This window comes from Gymnodraco acuticeps, unplaced genomic scaffold, assembly GCF_902827175.1.
Source record: "Gymnodraco acuticeps unplaced genomic scaffold, fGymAcu1.1, whole genome shotgun sequence".
In the NCBI taxonomy this organism is placed as follows: Eukaryota; Metazoa; Chordata; class Actinopteri; order Perciformes; family Bathydraconidae; genus Gymnodraco; species Gymnodraco acuticeps.
This window is the reverse complement of record NW_022989965.1, coordinates 9,153-31,203: the sequence shown is the minus strand read 5'-3', so window position 1 is coordinate 31,203 and position 22,051 is coordinate 9,153. Positions and strand designations below refer to the sequence as shown.

Sequence of the window (22,051 nt, the reverse complement as noted above, 5' to 3'; positions counted from 1 at the left end):
ACTGTGTGCCCTGGTCAGTCAGGATCTCTTTCGGGATCCCGACTCGGGAGATAATGTGAAACAGTGCCTGCGCGACGCTCTTTGCAGAGATATTACGCAGCGGCACTGCTTCGGGATATCGCGTTGCATAATCCACTAGGACTAGTACAAAGCGATATCCCCGTGCACTCCGGTCTAATGGCCCGATGAGGTCCATACCAACTCTCTCAAAAGGCACCTCAATCAATGGTAAGGGGCGCAAAGGCGCTCTGGGGATGGCCGGTGTTGTGCCGTAGATTGAAGCCTTGCCGTAGATTGAGGCCCATTCCCAAACCGCCCCCTACACCCTACCCCTACACCCTACCCCTCCGTTTGCGCGTTCACGTGAAGGGTCCGCCATATTGAGGGCTGGTCCAAAGCAATCAGGGCGGAGGCGTAGTGGGTTATAAAAGCCTCCGACAGCGAGTTTACATGGATGCAGGCTTGATAATCTCACTCCACAGGTGTGCAACCGTTTTTCGGGCATGGAGGAAACAACGTCATACAAATGTGAGTTCCATGTGGTTATTTTTTTAAACGATAAATAATACGTTGCCTTAACTAAAACATGCCTTTGTGAACATGTATTTATAAATCTACACGTGTTAATTTGATTTGCCAAGATTACATTCGATTTTTATTTTGAAGATGTACAAATCTAAATCGGAATCAAACTAACAACACATGTGTCAATTCATGTATCCATTCACTTACGAAATCGGTTTAAACTTAAGTGTGATTTGTAATTTCAGGGACTGTGGTAAAAACCAAGGCACTTATTGCTTTAAGAATGGAAAAGGATGACCTGTTCTGCAAAAAACGCAATGCTGCCAAAGAAGCATGGGAGTGAGTTATGCACTCAATTCATATTTTGTGCAATGAAAGTAATGAATGTGCACTGTGAGTCATTGCCTTAACACCAATATATATTGTTTAAATATTCTATGATAACAGGTCAATCATTAAGGAATTGGACCTTGGGCAACATGTGTCTCACAAACAGGCCTCCAAGAAATGGGAGAACCTAAAAAAGAAATACAAGGTAAATGGTGTATTGTTATTGTAAAACATGTTTGTTTTAGAAAAAGCTGAACAAAGATTTCTAACATGCATTTGTTTGCAATAGGAACTTAAAAGGCCAATGACTGGAACAGGGATTGATCAGGGGGAAGAAACCCCTGCAACATGGCCCTTCTTCATGGCCATGGATGAGGCCATAGGTGCAAGGCCTTCAATTAGTCCTCCTGTCCTTGTTGCCTCAGCCTTGGCAAACCCCACAATCCTCTTTGATCCGGAGGCTGCTTCCTGCTCCTCTTCCTTCCCCCCCCCAAATGTGGCTGATGATCCAGACCCCTCACCACCCTCATCACTGTCTGAGGCTGGAACCACCCAGCAGCCCCCCCCCCCCAAAAAAGAAAAGGTGCTATGGGAGTGCTGGAGTGCCTAGAACGCGAGGCAGAAAAAGAGGACGAACGCCACAGAGAAATAATGCAGCACTCAGATACATTTCTAACCCTGTTCGAAAAAATGGTCGACAAAATGTGATTTATTTTTTCCCCCCCACCATTGGCCATTTCTATGTTGATTATTGATGTTACTTAAAAGACTTGTTTTTGTTCGCTTGTATTATTTATTTGGAAGACAATAAACCTAATTGAACGTACTGTCCTTCATGTCTTCAATATTGTATGGGATATAGTAAATACAGGTAGACGGGTGATGAAGGTGACATTGCGTTTGCTTGATTGTTAGATGGCTACATTGTTCTGTGTGGGTTTCATAATGTAGAAGGAAAAGTTTTGCACAAAGTAATGTTGTGCACGGAACTAAAGTGTTTTTTCCAAAGTCTGAAGATTAACCCTGAATATCAGCATTTTAAATAAAGATATGTCTGTGCGCTTCATAGGTATAAGGCATTAAAATATACATGACATTTACGGTCTTAATTGCTCATGTCAAACCATTTGCAGAGTTTCACTCAAAAACAAAAGTGATTGTATTAGAAGACCTGTGTTCATTTTCTGAACCTTTGCTCTGTGCTCGTGATTGAATGATCCAAGAGGTAAGGACATTTGTCTCCAATTTGGGATTATGCAGAAAGACAATTCAGGAAAACCAAGCTTGAAATCAACGGTGCACAGGTTTATTTTATTTCACCTCTTTTCTCTAAAGTGAGAAGTGGAGCTCACTAAAACAAACAAAATTAAATCAGGTATGTGTGCACATCATTTCAAAAACACAAGTTAACAGACAACCACGTTTTTCCAAAATAAAACAAAGTTCATTAGATGTAATCGTGCTCTCTCAGGTGTGGTGCCATTTGGACAGGAGCAGAGAGTTGTGCAGCAATCCTGTTCCTTAGGTGGTGTCCAGGACTTTCCTGTCCACATGCTGCGGCAGGGGGAGGACTCTGGTCCCCATCTTCAGCGGGGAAGGCTTCAGCATCCTCAAGGACATCGTTCATGTCTATGCACAGATTGTGCAGAAATGCACAACATGCAATGATGTCAGGGGCAAAGCTTGGACTGACCTCCAGCGCTTTGAAAAGGGTGGCCCTCCAGCGAGCCTTCATCCTTCCAAATGCTCTTTCCACCACAGACCGAGCCCTGGCATGATGCCTGTTGAATCTGGCCTGCACCTGGCCGCGAGGGACCTTGTAGGGTGTGAATAATCCCACTGGTTTTTCCAGGCAGGGATAACCACCGTCCCCAAGGAGGAACCAACCAGCTGGGGGAAACAGTGCCTGGCAGAAGATGGGGCTGTTTCGCAGTACTCTGGCATCATGAACGGAGCCTGGATAGCCGATGAAGACATCCAGGAATCTCCCAGTTGAGTCACAGATGGCCTGCATCTGGATGGAAGGAAACAGCTTGTAATCGATGTACTCCTTGTGGTACTCGTTTCCTGGAGGTTTGATGCGAATATGGCATCCATCAATCGCACCAGCAGCACGGTGAAATGCAGGACTCTTTGCAAGCTGACAGAAGCCATCTGCAATCTCTGGCAGCTCATCTGGGGTTGGCAGGGAAATGAGGGTCTTCAGGTTGGCCTTTATCTTCCCGGTGACGTGTTTGATGATCCTGTGGACCATCGATTTGGGAATCCCGAATGCTGAACCCACCACAGAGAGTGATAGTCCATGGGCCAAGCTGTAGAGGAGAACAAGCACCTCGATGTCTTGTCCCCATCCGTGGTCCTTTGGGGAGGAAAGCATCTGCACTAAATACACCACACTAGATCGCTTAACTCTAAAGTCCTTCTTTAGACAGGCTTCAGGGTTGGCATACACGGCGAGAATTGGGGCAGTGGCATTGAGCTGCATGTAAAGACCTTTGCCCCCCTGTAAAAGACAAACACAGGACACAGTATTGTTCAATAACTATAACCACACACACACACACACACACACACACACACACACACACACACACACACACACACACACACACACACACACACACACCCACACACACACACACACACACACCACACACACACACACACACACACCACACACACACACACACACACACACACACACACACACACACACACACACACCACACACACACACACACACACACACACACACACACACACACACACACACACACACACACACACCACACACACCACACACACACACACCACACACACACACACACACACACACACACACACACACACACACACACACACACACACACACACACACACACACACACACACACACACACACACACACACACACACACACACACACACACACACACACACACACACACACACACACACACACACACACACACACAGCTCTGTAAACAATTCTGAGACCAAGTCAAATGAACCTTTCCTTTTTTATTCTATAAACTACTGACAACATTTCTCTGTGTTGGAATTCTACAGACACTATACAGATATACACGTATAGCTTATAAGGAAAGAATAAATGAATGTATATCACAATATATCTAAATATCTATTTGTATTACACATACAAAGTTCATAGGCTACTATATAAGAAATAAAGTGAAGATAATTGTTGTATTAGCAATATTGAAATGTTTACCTGCCACTGACACATCGCTAAAATGCGCCTCAACCTTCTGCGCCTTCTGTTGGATCTTGCCATTGCACCCGCTAACAGGCGACAGATAGCAACGCAGGTCAATGCAGCCGACAGATGGAGATGTGAGTTGGACACCATGACGTCCGTTTCCGTTTCCTGCGCAGAGAGGGGAGGCCGTCCCAAAGCTTGCCGCTGTATTTATACCCTTAACCCCTAATGGAGGGAACTTCATTCAGCTGTGAGTGTGCCTACAGACGGAGTTCACTCCGTCATGGAGGGGGAGGGTCGAGGGAGTGGTTTGGGATTGGCCCTGAAGCCCTGTTCGCGGGGACGCGCAAACGTGACGTCATCGCCTGTATCGAGTCTAGTTTAAAAAGCTTTTCTCTCTCTTTTGAATGATATATTTCCCATCAGATTAAACAGCAAACGACTGAATAAATAATGTGCATACAATTGCGAGGAGGCTCGTTTTAAGGACACTTTTCAGATAGTCACAATCTTCGTATTGGAACAAACTTCCGTTTTTGAGTGCAGTCCCACTCTGTTATATTCCTCCTTCCTACAGAACAGACAATGACAGGATAATATGTGATTTGTCAATAGTCCTATTTCTTAAAACCTTCTCTGTTGTTTAAGTGTCTGATAACCACGAATAGTAAGCAATGATATAACAGTAATTATATCTAGTGCTGTCAAAATGATCGCGTTAACGGCGGTAATTAATTTTTTGAATTAATTGCGTTAAAATATTTAACGCATATGCAGAATGGCCCGCCCCATACGTGCCACCAGTGGCAGCGCCAGGGTATGGCTGGGGTAGGCTACACTCATACCAAGAAATGGCTTAGCCCCACCATGAAAAATGATGTTAAAGGAAGCTAAATAAAGTCTGCCAACTCGCACGGAGTAAATTGCACAGACAGCAGTTAGTAAGATTGATTTCAGTAGCCACGGTTTTGAAAACTTTTGTCACGTAGTGATCGTCTTCTCAATAGAACATCTTTGATAACGGCGTGGTGTTGTTGCAGGAAGTCCCGACGGAGAATACTTTTGCTGTAGTACAGGGGTGCACACAGGGCCGCCCCTCCCTACAGGCCAATCACGCAGGCTGCATGGGGCCCCGCCTTGCGCAGCGGGCCCCGCCCAGAGGGCCTCAGCTGCTGTGCGCAGTTCTCCGCTCAGTTCTCCGCCCCCTCCCCCCCCCCCCCCCCCCCCCCGCGAGAGTGAGAGGTGACAAGGGGAGCACGTCTGTAACCCGACACCGTTGCAATGAATCAACATCTGACCAATCACGGCTTTGATACGGCCACTAGTGCAGGTGAAGAGATGTCGGTGAAAAGACAGTTTCAGTCCGGCGCAAACAAGAGGGGAAAAAACTAAAACATAAAGAAACTAGAGCATCACTCGAAGGTGGGTTATTGTATGAGTCAAATGTACAACTTGCAAATGTTGTATAAGTCAAATTGCCAATTGCCATATTAAAACATCAGCTGCAATTCACGACTAGAAGAAGGCAGTCTCTGCAGAGCATATAGGCTAATGGAGATGCAGTTATTTCCAGCATTCTTTATTTACCATTCAAGTATGTTATGCCTTTTATCTGCTAATGTACAGGAGGAAGAGTGATAAACTGTCTGGCTAAAAAAACATGGAGCATTTGTTCCCCTCTTATTCATTTTTATGTCAATTTGCACATTTCATGGTGATGCTCAGCCTCTCCCCTTAACTCCTAACAGTCATCATCATGTCAACCACAACACAGAGAAATACTGATAGAAATGTGTGTGTAGTTGTTGATACATTGCTGACAGAGGGAACTAGAAATATCAGTTTTTGAGCATGTCATAAGCATGTTTTGTCTCGACTATATTACAACTATATTATAATATAGTATTTATATTATTGAATTGATTATGATTATCATTATTAGTAGAAGTAGTTTATTTGCATTCATTATATTTTAATCTTTGTGAGGCTAGTATTTGTCAGGAAATGCAGACGTATTCACCTGTAAACGCACACTGAACGACATACATGCACATTTACCATTTACCTCACTGTATAAAAAAGTAACTGTGTTGATAATAATAATGAACAGGAATTATATTTGCAAAGTAGCCTACTTTGTTTCCAAAACAAATTTTTTCACTCCTATCGGTTGGGGGGGGGCCTCATCTCACAATGTCGCTTGGGGCCCCAAATTGGCCAGGGGCGGCCCTGGGTGCACATAAGTGGTACGCAGGTTATGTGCGTAATCTCTCTGAAATGCGTACCGTCACTTGTGTCACAAAGCGCATTTGCGTACCGACGTACTTGTGAAGCTTTTCCAGAAGGCGGTTAGATCACCGGACGACAGAGTCGGTCTCCGTGTGCACAGACAGGGCTGCTGTTAACGTCGGTCTGTACAACGGAATTGTGCCAAAACTACGCCAACCGGCTACGGAGGGAGACTTCCCCCCCCCCCCTCCCACTGGAGAACTGCGCTAAAACAGCTGATCACAACCTTCACACTCTGTGGTCACGAAGTACTCCACTAGCCGCCCGCCCCCCCCCCGTCGACTTTCCTGAAGTACTCCACTAGCCCCCCCCCCCCCCCCCTCTGTCGACTTTCCTGAAGTACTCCCCCGTTGATAGAAATCAACACGTAATGAATTAAGACCCCACGGTTTGATGATTGATAGGTGTGTGGGTTGTCTTTCATTTTGACACGCAGAAAAATGTTATAATAAACATAGATACTGTATGTTAAATGGATATATCCGCCTTCTTTCATTTATCTTTCCATTCCCACAACAATATGCATAAATAAATGGCATATTTTGGACATAGTTCGAATGGTGATTAATCATGATTAATTAATTTTTAAGCTGTGATTAATCTGATTAAAATTTGTAATCATTTGACAGCCCTAATTATATCACATGATCATGTCAGACACTGTGTTATTTTCAATCAAGCCTAAAAGATAATGTGTTCAAACTGGCTTCACTCACTTGAATTGCTCCTTTGAATATCATTTTTATATATCCCTACTCAACACATGTTTGTATTGTAATGCCACTCATATTTTTTTTAAATTGTATTTTAAGGTGACATTGAATGCTTTGAAAGGTGCCCTAAAACAAAGTGTATTATTGGTGTCAATAAGGAAGATCTGCACTGTTCTCTACATGTTCAGAGAAGGTATTTCTCCTGCCGGATTTGGAACCCCCCCTATATCTTATATATGCTAGAGCTGCCGGATTTTGAAGCGCCCCCTGTAATTCTGGCCAGGATAGTCACAATGTCACCAAAATCACACTGGTGTTGCCTGTTCCTCTCTAGTTTATGCTCACAAAAGCATTTCACTCTGGGCCCTGCAAGTGAAAAACTAAAGAGGGGCTTCAAAATCCGGCAGATCAGGTGTTGGTGCTGCTGGATTTGGAACCCCCCCCTATATCTTTCTCCAGGATAGTCACAGACTCACCAAAATCACACTGGTGCTTGCTGTTCCCCTCTAGTTTGTGCTCACAAAAGCATTTCACTCTGGGCCCTGCAGGTGAAAAAATAAAGAGGGGCTTCCATATCCGGCAGTGCAGTTGTTAGAGCTGCCGGATTTTGAAGCGCCCCCTGTAATTTTGGCCAGGATAGTCACAGACTCACCAAAATCACACTGGTGCTTGCTGTTCCCCTCTAGTAAAATGCTAGGCCCAAAGTAAAATGCTTTGGTGAGCATAAACTAGAGGGGAACAGCAAGCACCAGTGTGATTTTGGTGAGTCTGTGACTATCTAAGGGGCTTCCAAATCCGGCAGAGCAGACTTTCTATCCTGAGGAAGATTTTCTATTTGCTTGCAGTCCAAGTCATTTCTGCATTTCTGTGTAATATCATAATAATAAAGTAATCCTTTTTCCTGGCAATGATAAATCCCTGTTTTTACAAGTTCAAGTGTTTTGAATTCTTTCAACAGCACACACGTTCTTTATTACCACATGGACACAAAATAAAGGGACATTCTTTTAACCTCACCCAAACATATTTGTTCACATTTGTGGTATCTTCTCCATTTCTTCACTTTATTGCAATAGGTTTGTAAATTATAAATAATTAGACCAATACAGTATTTTTCGTTTGCAAACTAAAATTACACATAAAGCAACATTATAGAAATTAATGTAACTTCTGTTAGACAGCTATCATACTGAATACATATTTACTGTGAATGTGTGCAAAAATGTATGGCATATGGCTGTCTAACAGAAGTTAAATCCATGTCTCATTTATTCTGACAATGTACTTAACCCCAAATAAAAGAACCCAATAAAAAGAGTTGTTAAATAATAGTGAAGTCACGTCGTAATAACAATAACTCATCTCTCTCTCGTTTTATTTTTGAGCTTTGCTAAAAGCCACTGTGTCAAGTGTCCATCTTGGGTTGCCGTCCGGAGTTGTCCAATATGGCGGACCATCTCGCACATGCGCACTGCAGATCGGGCAGAGCTGCAGATCGGGTAGTGACAATCTCTCCTGTCTGTGTGTCACGGCTTACACGATACAGCCTGTCCCTAACCACCGTAAAGTGTGGGTGAGTGAGTGCTGCGTTTGGGTGTAGCTGGGAGCCATCAATACTCACCACCTGGCCGAAGGCGTGCTGAAGGGTCTCGTCCCTCGATTGTTCGAGGGGGAAATCCTCCATGGGAAACACCAGCGGGTCCAGAGGGGCCTCCGCGGCCACCTCCGAGTCAGTTTCCCCCTCGACGTCGTCAGCCGCCTCCGACTCTCCACTAAACACCGCACACAACTCACATTTCCCTGCTGTCCGTGAACGCACCCCCATAGCCCCCGCTAGCTTAGCAAACCCCGGCCAATTCGTTCCCAAAATCAGGGGGTGCGTAAGGCGAGTGCTAACTCCAGCCCTGACTCTATGCTTTTTCCCCTTATAAGAAATGTCCAGCGTCACCTCCGGGTACTGGTGAATATCCCCATGCACACACCTCACCTTCACCCACGATGCTTCAATCAATGCCCCAGGCCGAACCAAGCGCTGATGGATCATCGTCTGATTACAGCCCGTGTCCATCAGAGCCTGGTGTGTACCCCCCTGTATACATACCGGTATACGGTACGTCCAGTGGCGGCCGGCCCATAGGGGCGCTAGGAGCGCCGCCCCACCTCTTCCCACATTAAAAAAAAAAAATTCAAAAAAAAATTAAATAAAAAAAATATATATTAAAAAAATATATATTTAAAAAAAATATATATTTAATATTTTTATTTTTAATGAACAAGGTAAATATCATACAATTGGTATCAGTAAAATGTATAATCTACAATAAAATCTCGTTTAAAATTGTGTTTCCTGCCTGGCCTTAGTGGCATTAGTTTATCATTACCGGGCGGAGCCCCCGAGACAAACAGCAGCAACCAGCACGATGCAAAAGTCTCAATAGTAAACTGTGCCGCCGAAACATAATTTCAGCCAATCAGCGCCGTCAAATATTTTGGTCACGAGGGCGCTCGCGTTGGCGCCCACGTTGCTTACGTGACGTGAGTTGTTTTTTAGACTCGAGAGTGACCAAGGTGACGCAGTATTTAGAATGGTGTGCAGGTGGAGTCGCCGGACCTCGGTCCGCACCCAATTCCGTGCAAGAGCTACTCTCCAATCCTTTCGAAAGGAGAAGTTTGGGAGATAAATTGATACTTAAAGACCTTGGACCGGACCAACCCGATTTGTATATATCACAGCAAGCTCGTGAAAAAGACAAAACGTATCAACAAGGCTAGCTGGATGCAAACGATACAAACAGGTAAATGCTATCTTTTGTTGCATGCTTGCTCTTCAAACAGCCGGGCGGGGACAGATACGATCTGTTCAGAAACTAGACAAAAGTTAAACAAGTACAAACCACAGACTGTCTGTGTCATGGAGAATACAGTCGCTGGTTTATTTATGTCTGTATAGGCCGTTGTTGTGAGTGTGGACGGTCGGAACATAACGTTAGCTTAGCCAAGCATTCTAAAAAAGGTTTTTCGCCTGCCGTCTGTCTGCAGACTTGTCAAAGCATTAATTCATGGTTTTTACTAACCGGTATCAGTATGTTGTTACGTCGGCATCATTTAGAAACGTGTATTACAATTTAATCACGGTAAAATATGTTCATTTTGTTGTAGTTGTAGTTCCCGAGCCAGCGCGTCTTGTTTGAATGATGCGAGTAAACACAGCTGGCAGCCGCGGTGAAACTCGAGCGACTAGAGCGATGCGATAGGAGCGTTTAGAGCGAAGCGAATATTCGCATCGCGTCCGGTCTGAACGCAGCATTACAGCGAGCTCCGCGCTGCACTGGAAACGCGCCATTACATCACCAGAAGTCCTAATTTAAGGGGTCATTTCTCCCAAAAACAGGAGGGTAAGGTACGGCTTGGGGGGAAAGTGTCGGGGCTGCGGGGTTGGAGCCGTGTGGTGGTGGGGAGGGAAGGGCAGCTGCTCCCGGAAACCTCCTCCTCGGGGCTGGGACGGGTCGGCCCGCTGAAACAGCTGGTGGTCGGGGCTCCTCTTTCATGCTCCGCCGGGGAAGCGAGAGGTGGTCCTCCGCGAGGACGACGGCTGCTTCCAGGTTGGCGGGGCGATGGCACTGGACCCAATTCGCCGTCGAAGATGGCAGGCCGGCAATTAACTGCTCCAGCGCCACCTGCCCGACGACTTCCTCAGCGGAGCGCACCCCCGGCTGGAGCCAGCGGCTCGCTGCATCCAGGAGCCGCTGCGCGTAGGAGAAGGGCCGGTCAGCGTCCTCGAAGGGGAGGGCCCGGAACCGGCGGCGATGTCCCTCTGGCGTGCTGCCAAGCCGGTCCAGTATGGCCTTCCTCAGATGCCGGCTGTGGGCGGCTAGCTGCGCACCCCCAGATAGCAGAGGCAATAACCGCGCTGCCCACTCCTCCTCCGGCCACCTGCACGCCGCCGCTGTGCCCTCAAAGATGTCCAGGTATGCCTCCGGATCATCCTCTGCCGTCAACTTCTGGAGGGCAATTGACGGCGGTCGGGCCGGGTTGGTCGCGGGATCGGCCTCCCGAGCGGTCGGACGCTGCAGCAGCTCCCGTAGGAGAGCCCGGTCCTCGCGCTGGCTCGAGGCGATCCCGAGCAGAGCCTCGCTCTGCTGTCGCTGTAATGCTGTGGTGGTCTCCTGCATGTGAGCGAGACGTTGGAGGGCCTGCCCCAGCGGGGTTTCTCCTTCCGCCATGATGTCCCTGTTCAGGCGCCACTGTGAGCCTCTCCGCTGACACAGGGTTCAAATATGGACGGAAAGAGCAGGTTCATGTAACACAGGCGTTTATTAGCTCCAAACAAAAGTATCCACGGGTTTCCAACGTTGCCCGCGTGGCAACCTTCACAGGTCCTTTTGCCACCTTCCAGGATCCCGCCTACTGCAAAACAGCCCAGAACCAGGTTACGACATGCTTTTATTCCGGCACTGATTACCTGATTCCGATCAGCTGTCTGGCGTCAGGCGAGCCACTCCCTTCACTCCAGCAGCCAGCGCCCTAACCCCACCCCGCTGCCACATGTGCACTGTCCTTTAAATACATAAACAAACAAAAAAACGAGACAGAAGTTTTCAAAACCATTTATGGTCTCCGGTACTTCCAGTCCAACGGCTAATGAATGCGTTAGAAAATCGGGCCTTCAAAATAAAAAATGTTTCCAACTTTTATTTTTCTTCACTTACACATCTGCGACCCACTTTTGGGTCACAACCCACCAGTTGAGAACCACTCGTCTAGATCCTTTAAGGCGAGACACGGCAGGCAAAAACATCGTTTTTCAAGTACTGGTCAATTTTGAGATTTTGTGCTATTTTGATTCCATAACATGTTTTCTTTCAGGCTTTTGGAAGGAAAACGTACAAAATACACATTTAAGTGTTTATTTTACTATAGTTTGTCTATTTGCGTCTGTAGATTTCTCCTAAATTCACCAAAAGTTAGCATTCTAACGTAACATAAAGTACCGCGACCGCTGTGTGCACCATGTCAACAGAGGTATCGCTGGAAAGCTCCGTCTCTCCTGCACAATCTCATCGGATCCAAATATGGTCATTTCCTTTGTATCAGCAACCAATCGTGAAAGCACAAAGGGGTCTTAAACCAAGAAACGAAATCTCATTGGCTGGTGTCAATTTCTGACAACGTGATTCGTTCAGATGCGTCACGTGGTGTGCTAAAACACTTCCTGGTTAGCTTTCAGCTAGAAATTGAAATCTCAAAATGCCAAAAGAACGGCGAAAAAAACGTTCACAGAGAAGACGACAACAATTGTCACTTGCACGAAGCAAGGTTATATATAAAAAAAAATGACCCTGAACATGAAATACCTTCACGGACTGCGTCGATACGCAAGCTGTCATCCAAAGAACAGGAGGGTTTAGCTATCGCCTCACTGCAATCTTTAAAGGTCGTTTTCTCAAAATGAGTTTTTTCTCCTACTCTGAGTTCGAAATTTCAACTTCAGTAGCACTTACATACACCAAACCTTCCAGTTATATTCCTATCAATATTATGAAGGCTTTTACAGAAGGGTTTGTTCATATATAATTCATAGCCTGAATTATACAACATTGTATACCTAAAAACATGGCAAAAATGGATATTTTAGGGCTGTTGACAGTATTTTCTGATTTATGGAGTGATAAAAAGAGATATCCAATATCCCTTCTGTAAAAGCCTTAGATACTAATATGACTACAAAATGAAACAAGAATTTTGAATCTGGCTATATCCAAAGTTCAGATTTCGATTCCTGAAATGTGTTAAAATATGTGCATATTTAATGAGATAATGGATAATTTGCATATTTAAACATGCTATTTCAGAAAACTTGTAATACAAAAGACAATTGCCTTATTGTAAGTAATTAACTGGAGAAATTTCTAGCTGATACCTTTAAGTTAAAACATGTACGCTATTCACCTGGGGTGTCTCGCCTCAATATTGCTTGGCAAATCTCATCCATACCTGGCGCTGTGATATTATATATATATATATATTGGGATATGGTTAAAGCTTCCCTATAATCTTCCAACTTTTCATTATCCATCGACAACATGTTGGATGTGTTTGGGAGCCCTTCAAAGTGCCTGACAGTAAAAGGATATCAGCAGCTCTCCTCCTGAGCTGAACACTCTGAAACCCTGTGTCCCTTTCTTGAGTCATCTGGGGGCTGCCAGACCTTTCTTGAGGCGAACAAACAGTCAATATCATTGGCCTTCCCAATCTCTTGTCTTTACAGTATGTCGTTTTTGTTTCAAAATAACCCTGGAACAACCAGGCCCAAAAGGCTAAATAACCTAATCCATTGTCTAGAAGCAAGTTGGCTTCATTGATCCTTTGACCATAACTCTGAGGAGCCACTCCCACAATGTAACTTATCAGCATGGCCCACTTGGTTTCAATACTTCAAGAAAAATGTTAATCTTTTAAGTTTCTTTACACCGTAAAACCACTCTTGATGAGAAGGAAAAAGTGGCCGCCATAATCAAATAAGATGATGTCAATGCCGGGAATTACGAAAACAACAAGTTGCATGGAAGTGATGAAGACTGAGATGAAGATGACTGCAGAAAACAAAGTAGAGCTTAGGGATTTCAGTCTTAGCTAGAGAGAAAGTAATAGTAGGGGCAGGAAAGATGAGAAGAGATATATCAGCTGCATAACGGAGAGCTTTGCCAGAACCTAGCAGCTTCTCAACACGTCTCTCTGCAGATGGAGACTTCTCAAATGGATGAACTCTGCTTTCCACAACTCTTCAACAGATCCTGCAGGAAGCCTACGCCAGCTCAGTCAGATGTCCTGCTCGCTTACATCCTGCTGTCCTTCACCGCTCTGATCACTGCAGCTCTCAACCTGCTGGTCATCATCTCTATCTCCCACTTCAGGCACAGACAAACTTTCAGCTTAAGCTTGTATATGTTCATGGTTGGAAAGTAACAGGATTTAGCCATGCATTCCTTTTAATTAATGTTTCAGATAATATTTAATCTGTTTTAACATATATAATATTCAAACATGACGTTGTGTGACAAAATAGTTCAAGCAAGCACTGCTCAACAAATGCATGTCCATGTCTTCTTTGTGTTTTAGTGCTGTTTGCTGTTACAAGCTATCATTGATAATTGTATTTATGGTGAAATTCTTCCTTTCCAGGCAGCTCCACACCCCCACTAACCTCCTCATCCTCTCCCTGGCTGTCTCAGACTTCCTTGTGGGCCTCATTGTGATGCCTGTTGATATCCTTTTAACAGAGGCTTGCTGGTACTTGGGTGACCTGATCTGTGCTCTGTATCATATAGTTCCTTTTATCATTACCTCTTCTACGGTTGGAAACATGGTGCTCATATCCATTGATCGTTATTTTGCTATTTGTGACCCTCTACATTACACCACCAGAGTAACTCTGAACAGAACACAAATCTGCATCTGTCTGTGTTGGATTTGCTCTGTTATCTATAATTGTCTCATTTTAAAGGACTTTCTGAGACAACCTGATTCACAGAATTCTTGCCATGGACAGTGTGTAGTTGTCCTTAACAATATCACAGGAGCTGTTGACTTAGTTGTTACCTTTATTTCCCCCATTACTGTTATCATAGTTCTGTATATGAGAGTGTTTGTGGTGGCTGTGTCTCAGGCTCGAGCCGTGAGATCTCATGTTATCGCTGTCACTATGCAACGTTCAGTTGGTGCAACTGTTAAGAAATCTGAGATGAAAGCAGCCAGGACTCTTGGTGTTGTTGTCCTTGTATTTCTAATATGTTTTTTTCCATATTACACTCCATCCCTTATAGGTGAGGATATTGAAACTAATAGTTCAAACTCAATTGTACTCTGGTTGCTGTATTTTAACTCCTGTCTGAACCCATTGATTTATGCCTCGTTATACCCCTGGTTTAGAAAATCTATCAAGCTCATTGTTACCCTTAAAATACTTAAGTCTTACTCGTGTGATTCTAAAATACTGTAATGACAGGCTGGGGTTGAGATATATTCTAAAAACCTCTGTTCAGATGGACATATCTGTTGCTATTGTTGCTGAGTCAGAATGCAATGTGTAATGGCTGAAGAAAGATTAGACATTATTTAATGTAGTAAAACATATGTAACTAAAAGATATTAAATAATTTAATACAAAATAAAACTGGAAAATATTACATTGTGGAAGAAGTAGTATTTGTTGAACTGTGTTGACTTCAGTTTGACCAGTATTCTGGTAATGATATGTTCAATTGTTAATGTTGTAGACAATATGCAGTACAGACTGATTGAGTATGTCGTTGGCAGAAGGTGAGTGTGCAACTTCAAACAAAAAGACAGAGCTGTCGTGTGTGTGCCTGTGTGTGTGCGTGTCTGTGTGTGTGTGTGTGTGTGCGTGTCTGTGTGTGTGTGTGTGTATGTGTGTGTGTGAGTGAGAGAGAGAGAGAGAGAGAGAGAGAGAGGAGAGAGAGAGAGAGAGAGAGAGAGAGAGAGAGAGAGAGAGAGAGAGAGAGAGAGAGAGAGAAAAAGGAGAGAAGGTTTTACTGACACATAACAGATTTGTTTCTCCAACATACTGATGATACAATATAACAAGAACAAAAATTAATCTTGTTGAGTGCTCACTAGGGGTGTTGAAAATAATCGTTTCTACGATGCATTGCGATGCGGGCGTGGACGATTCGGTCTCGATGCAGTGACGGAAGATAATCGGTTATAGCGTAGTAACGTTGCTTCCTGATTTTCCGGCCGCGGCTTTTACTATAACGTTTTTTTTTTCTGTCACTTTAATATCAAATCGGTCGGTGACGCAGAGATCAGGGAACAGACGTGACAGCGGCACCAAACACGGAGCAGTCTGCTTTATCCACCAACACAAGAACACCAGTCCAGAACCAACAGCAGAAGGACCCGCTCTGAATCACTCCGTGTCGCTGCGGCTCAGAGACACAGGGATTTATGTTTTTCAAAAATAATCGCGTTACAATCATGTCAGGTTTTTGGTGGATTTAATTAAGTCTTGGATTGCAGAGTATGAATGTCCTCTAGCAATTTTCAGACGATATATACGTGTGTAAAGTTTGTGAAGGCAGGAGGAAAAAAGCTTCCGCGATCACGTCTCCTCTCCCCCCGCCCCCTCCCTGAAAATAATGAGTGACAGGCTGATAGTGACCCGATAGAAACTTTATTATTCACTTAATCACTGAGATATGATGAAGCTAACTTAATCTCATACATTCATGGGATTTATGTGTGCACCCACATGCACTATTTTTGTTTGTATATGCTGTTGTAAATACTCCTGTTGTCTGCTGTGTTCAGACTCAAGTCCTGTGTGCAGTGGCGTTTCTAGGTGTACAAAACTGGGGGGGGGGCAGAAAGAGGTCGGGGGGGGACAGAGAGAGGGAGGAGAGAGAGAGTGGGGACAGAGAGAGGGGGGGAGGAGAGAGAGAGGGGGAGTGTCAAATTACATACTGAAGACCACAGGAGCAACACTGTGAGCGCATACATTTACGTACACAGCGTGGGGATGTCATAGTAATGCACCTTCATACATGGAGTAAAGGTCACCATCACAAAGTAATTCTTAACAATAACAACAACCGTAATGCTTTAGCATTAAAACACCATAGACTGTAAATATAAGGAAAACACAGACACTCATCATCGAGGTCACAATATCAATCGATCCAGCAGAGGCAAAACACAGAAGATCAACAAAATATATGACATAAATGAACTTACCAAAGCTGAAGGCTCACTTGAAAAGAAAAGCGGCACGGCGGTCCTTCCTCTGACAGAATGTGTCTATCACTTTGGGGATGAAGTCCTGTAGTTGCTGGATCAACTGGCTTTCAATTGAAAGCATGGCCAATGCGTTAAGTCGCGGCTGTCCCATGGTGTTGCGAGTGAAAGTCTTTATCCTTTTGAGGGTGGAAAAGTTCCTCTCTGACTCGGATGTCGTCATCGGAGTTGTCACTATTATTTTGACCAAAATAACAGTCTCAGCAAACGTTTCCTCCAAGTTGTTCTCGTGAATGGATTTCAACAGAGACAGGGCAGTGTTTCCAGTGTGAAGCTCACTGTGGCGGTAGAGCGTGGTCAGCCCAGACTTCAACTTCTCCTTGTTTCCCAACGCAGGCCAGTTTCACGGCGCAGTCAAGCTCAGGTGTAGGAAATGACAGGACATGCTGTGGGAAGAATGAGCTGTCAACAAGCTTTGCAGCGATCAAATGGTCACTCTGTGAGAACCTCTGTTCCACCTGTGAGATGACTGTGTCACAAGCCTCCTTCATCACCGGCGCTGTGCTGCTGACTCGTCGGCCTGGCTCGTCTGTTCCATCATGAGCAGTGGCGGCCAATGCATCAGTTTTCTGCCTCATTTTCTGAACATTTTCCTTGAAACGGCAGAGCGCGCTGTTGATCCCAGGTGCATCGATGCTTCGTTTTTGCAGAGTGTTGTATAGAACATCCACTTCTGGCATAAGCAACGAAAAAAACTCCAGGAGCTGCATAAATGCTCGGTCCCGCAGTTTCTTTGACAGGCCGTATGCCTCACTTATGGTGACCGCATCCCATCCTGGTTGTGCGCGTATATGCTTCATACACTGAAGTAGTGCATCTCGGGTCTCCCAAACCGCGTTCACAGTTTCTGCTTTTAAAGTTCCATCTCACAGCCGGTGGCCGTGGGATGCGTCTCTGTGTTGCCTCTGCAAGAGCTGCAACACGTTTTGGAGCACCGGAGAAAAAAGTGGAAAAAGCAGTTAGATCTGCAAAAAACACCTTCAGGATGCTCATCCTTGCTGAACACAGTTGCTGCAGGGTCAGGTTCAGTTGGTGGGCGTAGCAGTGAACAAAACTGAGCGTTTGGGTACGTCTCCTTCATCACCGTCTGTACCCCGCGCACGTTACCGCTCATGACGGCCGCCCCGTCATAGGTCTGAGCGATTAGCTTTTCTTTCAGCTTCAGGGGTTCCAGAACAGCCTTGATGCTGTTAGAGAGACCTACACCAGTTTTGTCCTTTACTTCCACAAACTCCAAAAAACGCTCTGTAACTGTGAGGTCAGGCATAATGTATCGCAGCACAATCACCATTTGCGATTTACAGGAGACATCGGTTGTCTCGTCGGCCTGAACGGCAACAAATGATGTGTTGTCCACTTGCTTGGCTATTTCCTCCCTGTACACATCATACATGCAGTCCAAGAGTTCATTCTGTATGGTGCTTGATGTCCCTTTGAAAACAAGCTGAGCTTCGTAGTGCCGTTGAAGCCTGGAATCGCCCTCACACATTGTCTCGAAAATTGACCTGAATATCCCTGGATTCAGAGAGTCCGCCGACTCGTTGTGGCCCCGCAGTGCTGTCTCACATTTCCCACACAGTTTAATACAGGTGATGATCCGACCAAGCACGTACCTGTTTTCTTCCACCTTCCTATTATGAGAATCAATGCCGCGTCTGTAGGCGCTGTCAATCTGAGCTGCAACATTCACCCTTCCAAGTAATCCCAATTTTACGGCATTTTCCAAATGACTGTTGCTGCTCTCATGCTTCATTGTCCTCTCCGAAAGATGCTTTAAGTCCTTGTAACCTGTCCTCGACCAAGTACCTTGATCTTCACCAAAAAGCAGGCAAGGAAAGCAAAAGAGGGAATTCTTCTGGATGCTCGCCGTTAGCCATTTCTTTTTAGCAAACCACTCAGCGTTAAACCCACATTTAACTTTTCCCGCAGTCTGGACCATTTGGAAATCCGGTGGATGGTGGGCACCGAGGCGCTTTACCTCCAGTTTCTCTCCGATACTAAGTGTCTCAAATGTGTGCTCCAGTAAATGGTCAACTTCATTCATTTTCTTTCAGTTTTTTACTTCTTTTAATCGCTGGTGATGTTAGCTATATGCTGCTCTCTCGTCTCCTCTTCAAACTACACGTGACGTTTCGCAGCACTGCACACGTGAGTACTTACAGCCAATCAATTCTGAATTATGTGAGATGACGTATGGTGGGGATGGGAGCACTATGCCCCTACGGTCATTATTTTTTTGCCACACACATTAAATAGAAAAATACTCTGAGCATGCGCAGTGTAGTTTTTACAATCACCGTTCACTTAGAGGGGCAGGATCGGGTTTTGTCCCACATGGCTCTAAACAGCTCAAAACGGCACTCTAGACACTAATTAGAAGAACACAGACTAAAACAGAAATGTACAGACGAATCAGATTATTAAACATGACCTTAAAATATATTTTATATGTTTTTTAATTTATTTTTTAGTATTTTTTTGTAATCATTATTTGTAATACTTTCTTCTGACACTAGGTGGGGCTGTGCCCCACCTGCCCCTAATGACCCGCCGCCACTGCCTGTGTGTGATGCCACATTCAGGACATTCAGTGTCCTTTTTTTAACAGAAGACCGTTGCTAGAAGCTGCAGCTAGACTGCAGAAGCATTATTTTTTTGTTTTTGAGGATGGAACAACTTCACACACAGATATAGGGAGGCTAGACCTATACAATTCATTTATTTTGGTTTATAAATGAATGTCAAGACATTTATGTTATTGATTTCTGAAGCACTTTCTAAATAATAAAAAGAGAGTTCATATGTATTTACTGCATGTATGCATTGATGAAAAATAAGCCATGTGCAGTAATATAGAAAATTGAGGATGCAACGCATTGGTATGAATCGTGATGCATCGGGATGCATCGGGATATCGAATTGAATCGAATCGTTGACAGGATAATCGTAATCGAATCGAATCGTGAGACCAGTGAAGATGCACAGCCCTAGTGCTCACACATGTTTATTTTACCATTGCTCATGAAAATGTACATGAACTGTCTGTTGCAATAATGAGGGATTTAAATGTAGAAAAATATTCATAATATTTAGGCTGACAATAAGAATTAAAGCTTCAATCAGCGATGATCGGGACCTCGCTAGGGCTGCTCGATTAAGGCAAAAATCATTATCACGATTGATTTTTGGTCAATATTGATATCACGATTATTAAATACGATTATTCATTGACTTTGAAAACATCCATTTATTGAACTTTTAAAAAATAAATAATGGTAATTTGAATAGTATCTTGTTAACAGTTGATTACCCTGAACCTTAAGTATAATTCAACTGAAAAACCAATACAAATATAAATAAAATAAATTATACATTTATATCTACATTTAAATAAATAATATACAATTAATAAATACCAATAAAGAAAATCAACAAATATTTTGGGGCGCACTTCCACAACCTACTGAACATAATAAATATAATAAATACAAATTACATTACATTGCATTTAGCTGACGCTTTTATCCAAAGCGACTTACAATAAGTACATTCGACCAGGAAGACACAACCTTGAAGAAAACAGAATCATATAAGTACATCAGGTTTCATAGAGCCAAACATTTCAAGTGCTACTCAACTGGCTTTAGATAAGCCAGTCCTTTATTAGTATATAAGTGCTTTGATAATAAATCTATCGCTCGAAGTGGAGTCGAAAGAGATGAGTTTTCAGTTTGCGCCGGAAGATGTGCAAGCTTTCTGCTGTCCTGATGTCAATGGGGAGCTCATTCCACCATCTTGGAGCCAGGATAGCAAACCCACGTGTTTTTGCTGATGGGAACTTGGGTCCCCCTCGCAGCGAGGGTGCAGCGAGTCGTTTGGCTGATGCAGAGCGTAGTGCACGCGCTGGGGTGTACGGTTTAACCATGTCCTGGATGTACGAAGGGCCAGATCCATTCGCAGCATGGTAAGCAAGTACCAGTGTCTTGAAGTGGATTCTAGCAGTTACCGGAAGCCAGTGAAGGGAGCGGAGGAGCGGCGTGGTGTGGGAACATTTAGGAAGGTTGAAGACCAGACGAGCCGCTGCATTCTGGGTGAGCTGCAGAGGTCGGATGGCACATGCAGGTAGACCAGCCAGGAGGGAGTTGCAGTAGTCTAGGCGTGAGATGACGAGAGCCTGGACCAGAACCTGCGTCGCTTTCTGGGTCAGCTGGGGACGTATCCTCCTGATGTTGTAAAGCGTGTATCTGCAGCAACGGGTTGTAGCAGCGATGTTTGCAGTGAAGGACAGGTTGTTATCTAGGGTCACACCCAGATTCCTTGTAGTCTGAGTCGGGGAAACAACTGAGGTGCCGATGTTGATTGTTAGGTCAAGAGTGGGACAATCTTTTCCCGGAAGGAAGAGCAGCTCAGTCTTGTCAAGGTTGAGCTTGAGGTGATGCGCAGACATCCACTGAGAGATGTCAGCTAGACAAGCAGAGATGCGTGCGACGACCTGGGTCTCTGAGCGGGGAAAGGACAGAATTAATTGGGTGTCATCAGCGTAGCAGTGGTATGAAAAACCATGCGGGCTAATGACTGATCCGAGCGAGTTTGTGTACAGGGAGAAGAGGAGGGGACCAAGAACAGAGCCCTGAGGGACCCCTGTAGTTAATTGACAAGGGTCGGACTCAGACCCTCTCCAAGTCACCCTGTAGGTACGGTCTTTGAGGTATGAGGTGAGGAGGGAAAGAGCAGAGCCTGAAACTCCAAGTTTTTGGAGCGTGCGAAGGAGGATCTGATGATTCACCGTGTCGAATGCAGCAGACAGGTCCAACAGGATGATGACAGAGGAGAGGGATGCAGTTTTGGCAGTGTGCAGTTCCTCAGTGTCTCCAGACTGGTGCGGATCCAGAAGGTTGTTCTGATGGAGATAACAGGAGAGTTGTTTAAAGACAGCGCGTTCAAGTGATTTAGACAGGAACGGGAGTAGAGAGACAGGCCTGTAGTTTATAACATCAGACGGGTTGAGAGTGGGTTTCTTTAGGAGAGGGATTACTCTTGCCTCCTTGAGACTGTTTGGAAAGTGACCAGAAGTTAGAGAAGTGTTGATGAAATGGGTGAGAAACGGTAGAATATCAGGAGCGATAGTCTGAAGGAGGTTTGAAGGGATGGGGTCCAGAGG

The 22,051-nt window shown here is 44.7% G+C and overlaps 1 protein-coding gene and 1 long non-coding RNA gene across 2 annotated transcripts; both read left to right on the top strand.

The window, feature by feature from the left end:
• The first annotated feature begins 453 nt into the window (after positions 1 to 453).
• Positions 454 to 1,050, top strand: LOC117542889. The gene is made up of 3 exons (XR_004568502.1): positions 454 to 528; positions 771 to 864; positions 973 to 1,050. It is a non-coding gene; the product is annotated as an uncharacterized LOC117542889 (long non-coding RNA).
• A 12,768-nt stretch (positions 1,051 to 13,818) lies between these two features.
• Positions 13,819 to 15,076, top strand: LOC117542899 (trace amine-associated receptor 8a-like). The gene is made up of 2 exons (XM_034210770.1): positions 13,819 to 13,991; positions 14,260 to 15,076. The coding sequence occupies exons 1-2, from the start codon at positions 13,819 to 13,821 to the stop codon at positions 15,074 to 15,076; spliced, it is 990 nt and encodes a 329-aa protein (XP_034066661.1).
• Positions 15,077 to 22,051: the final 6,975 nt, after the last annotated feature.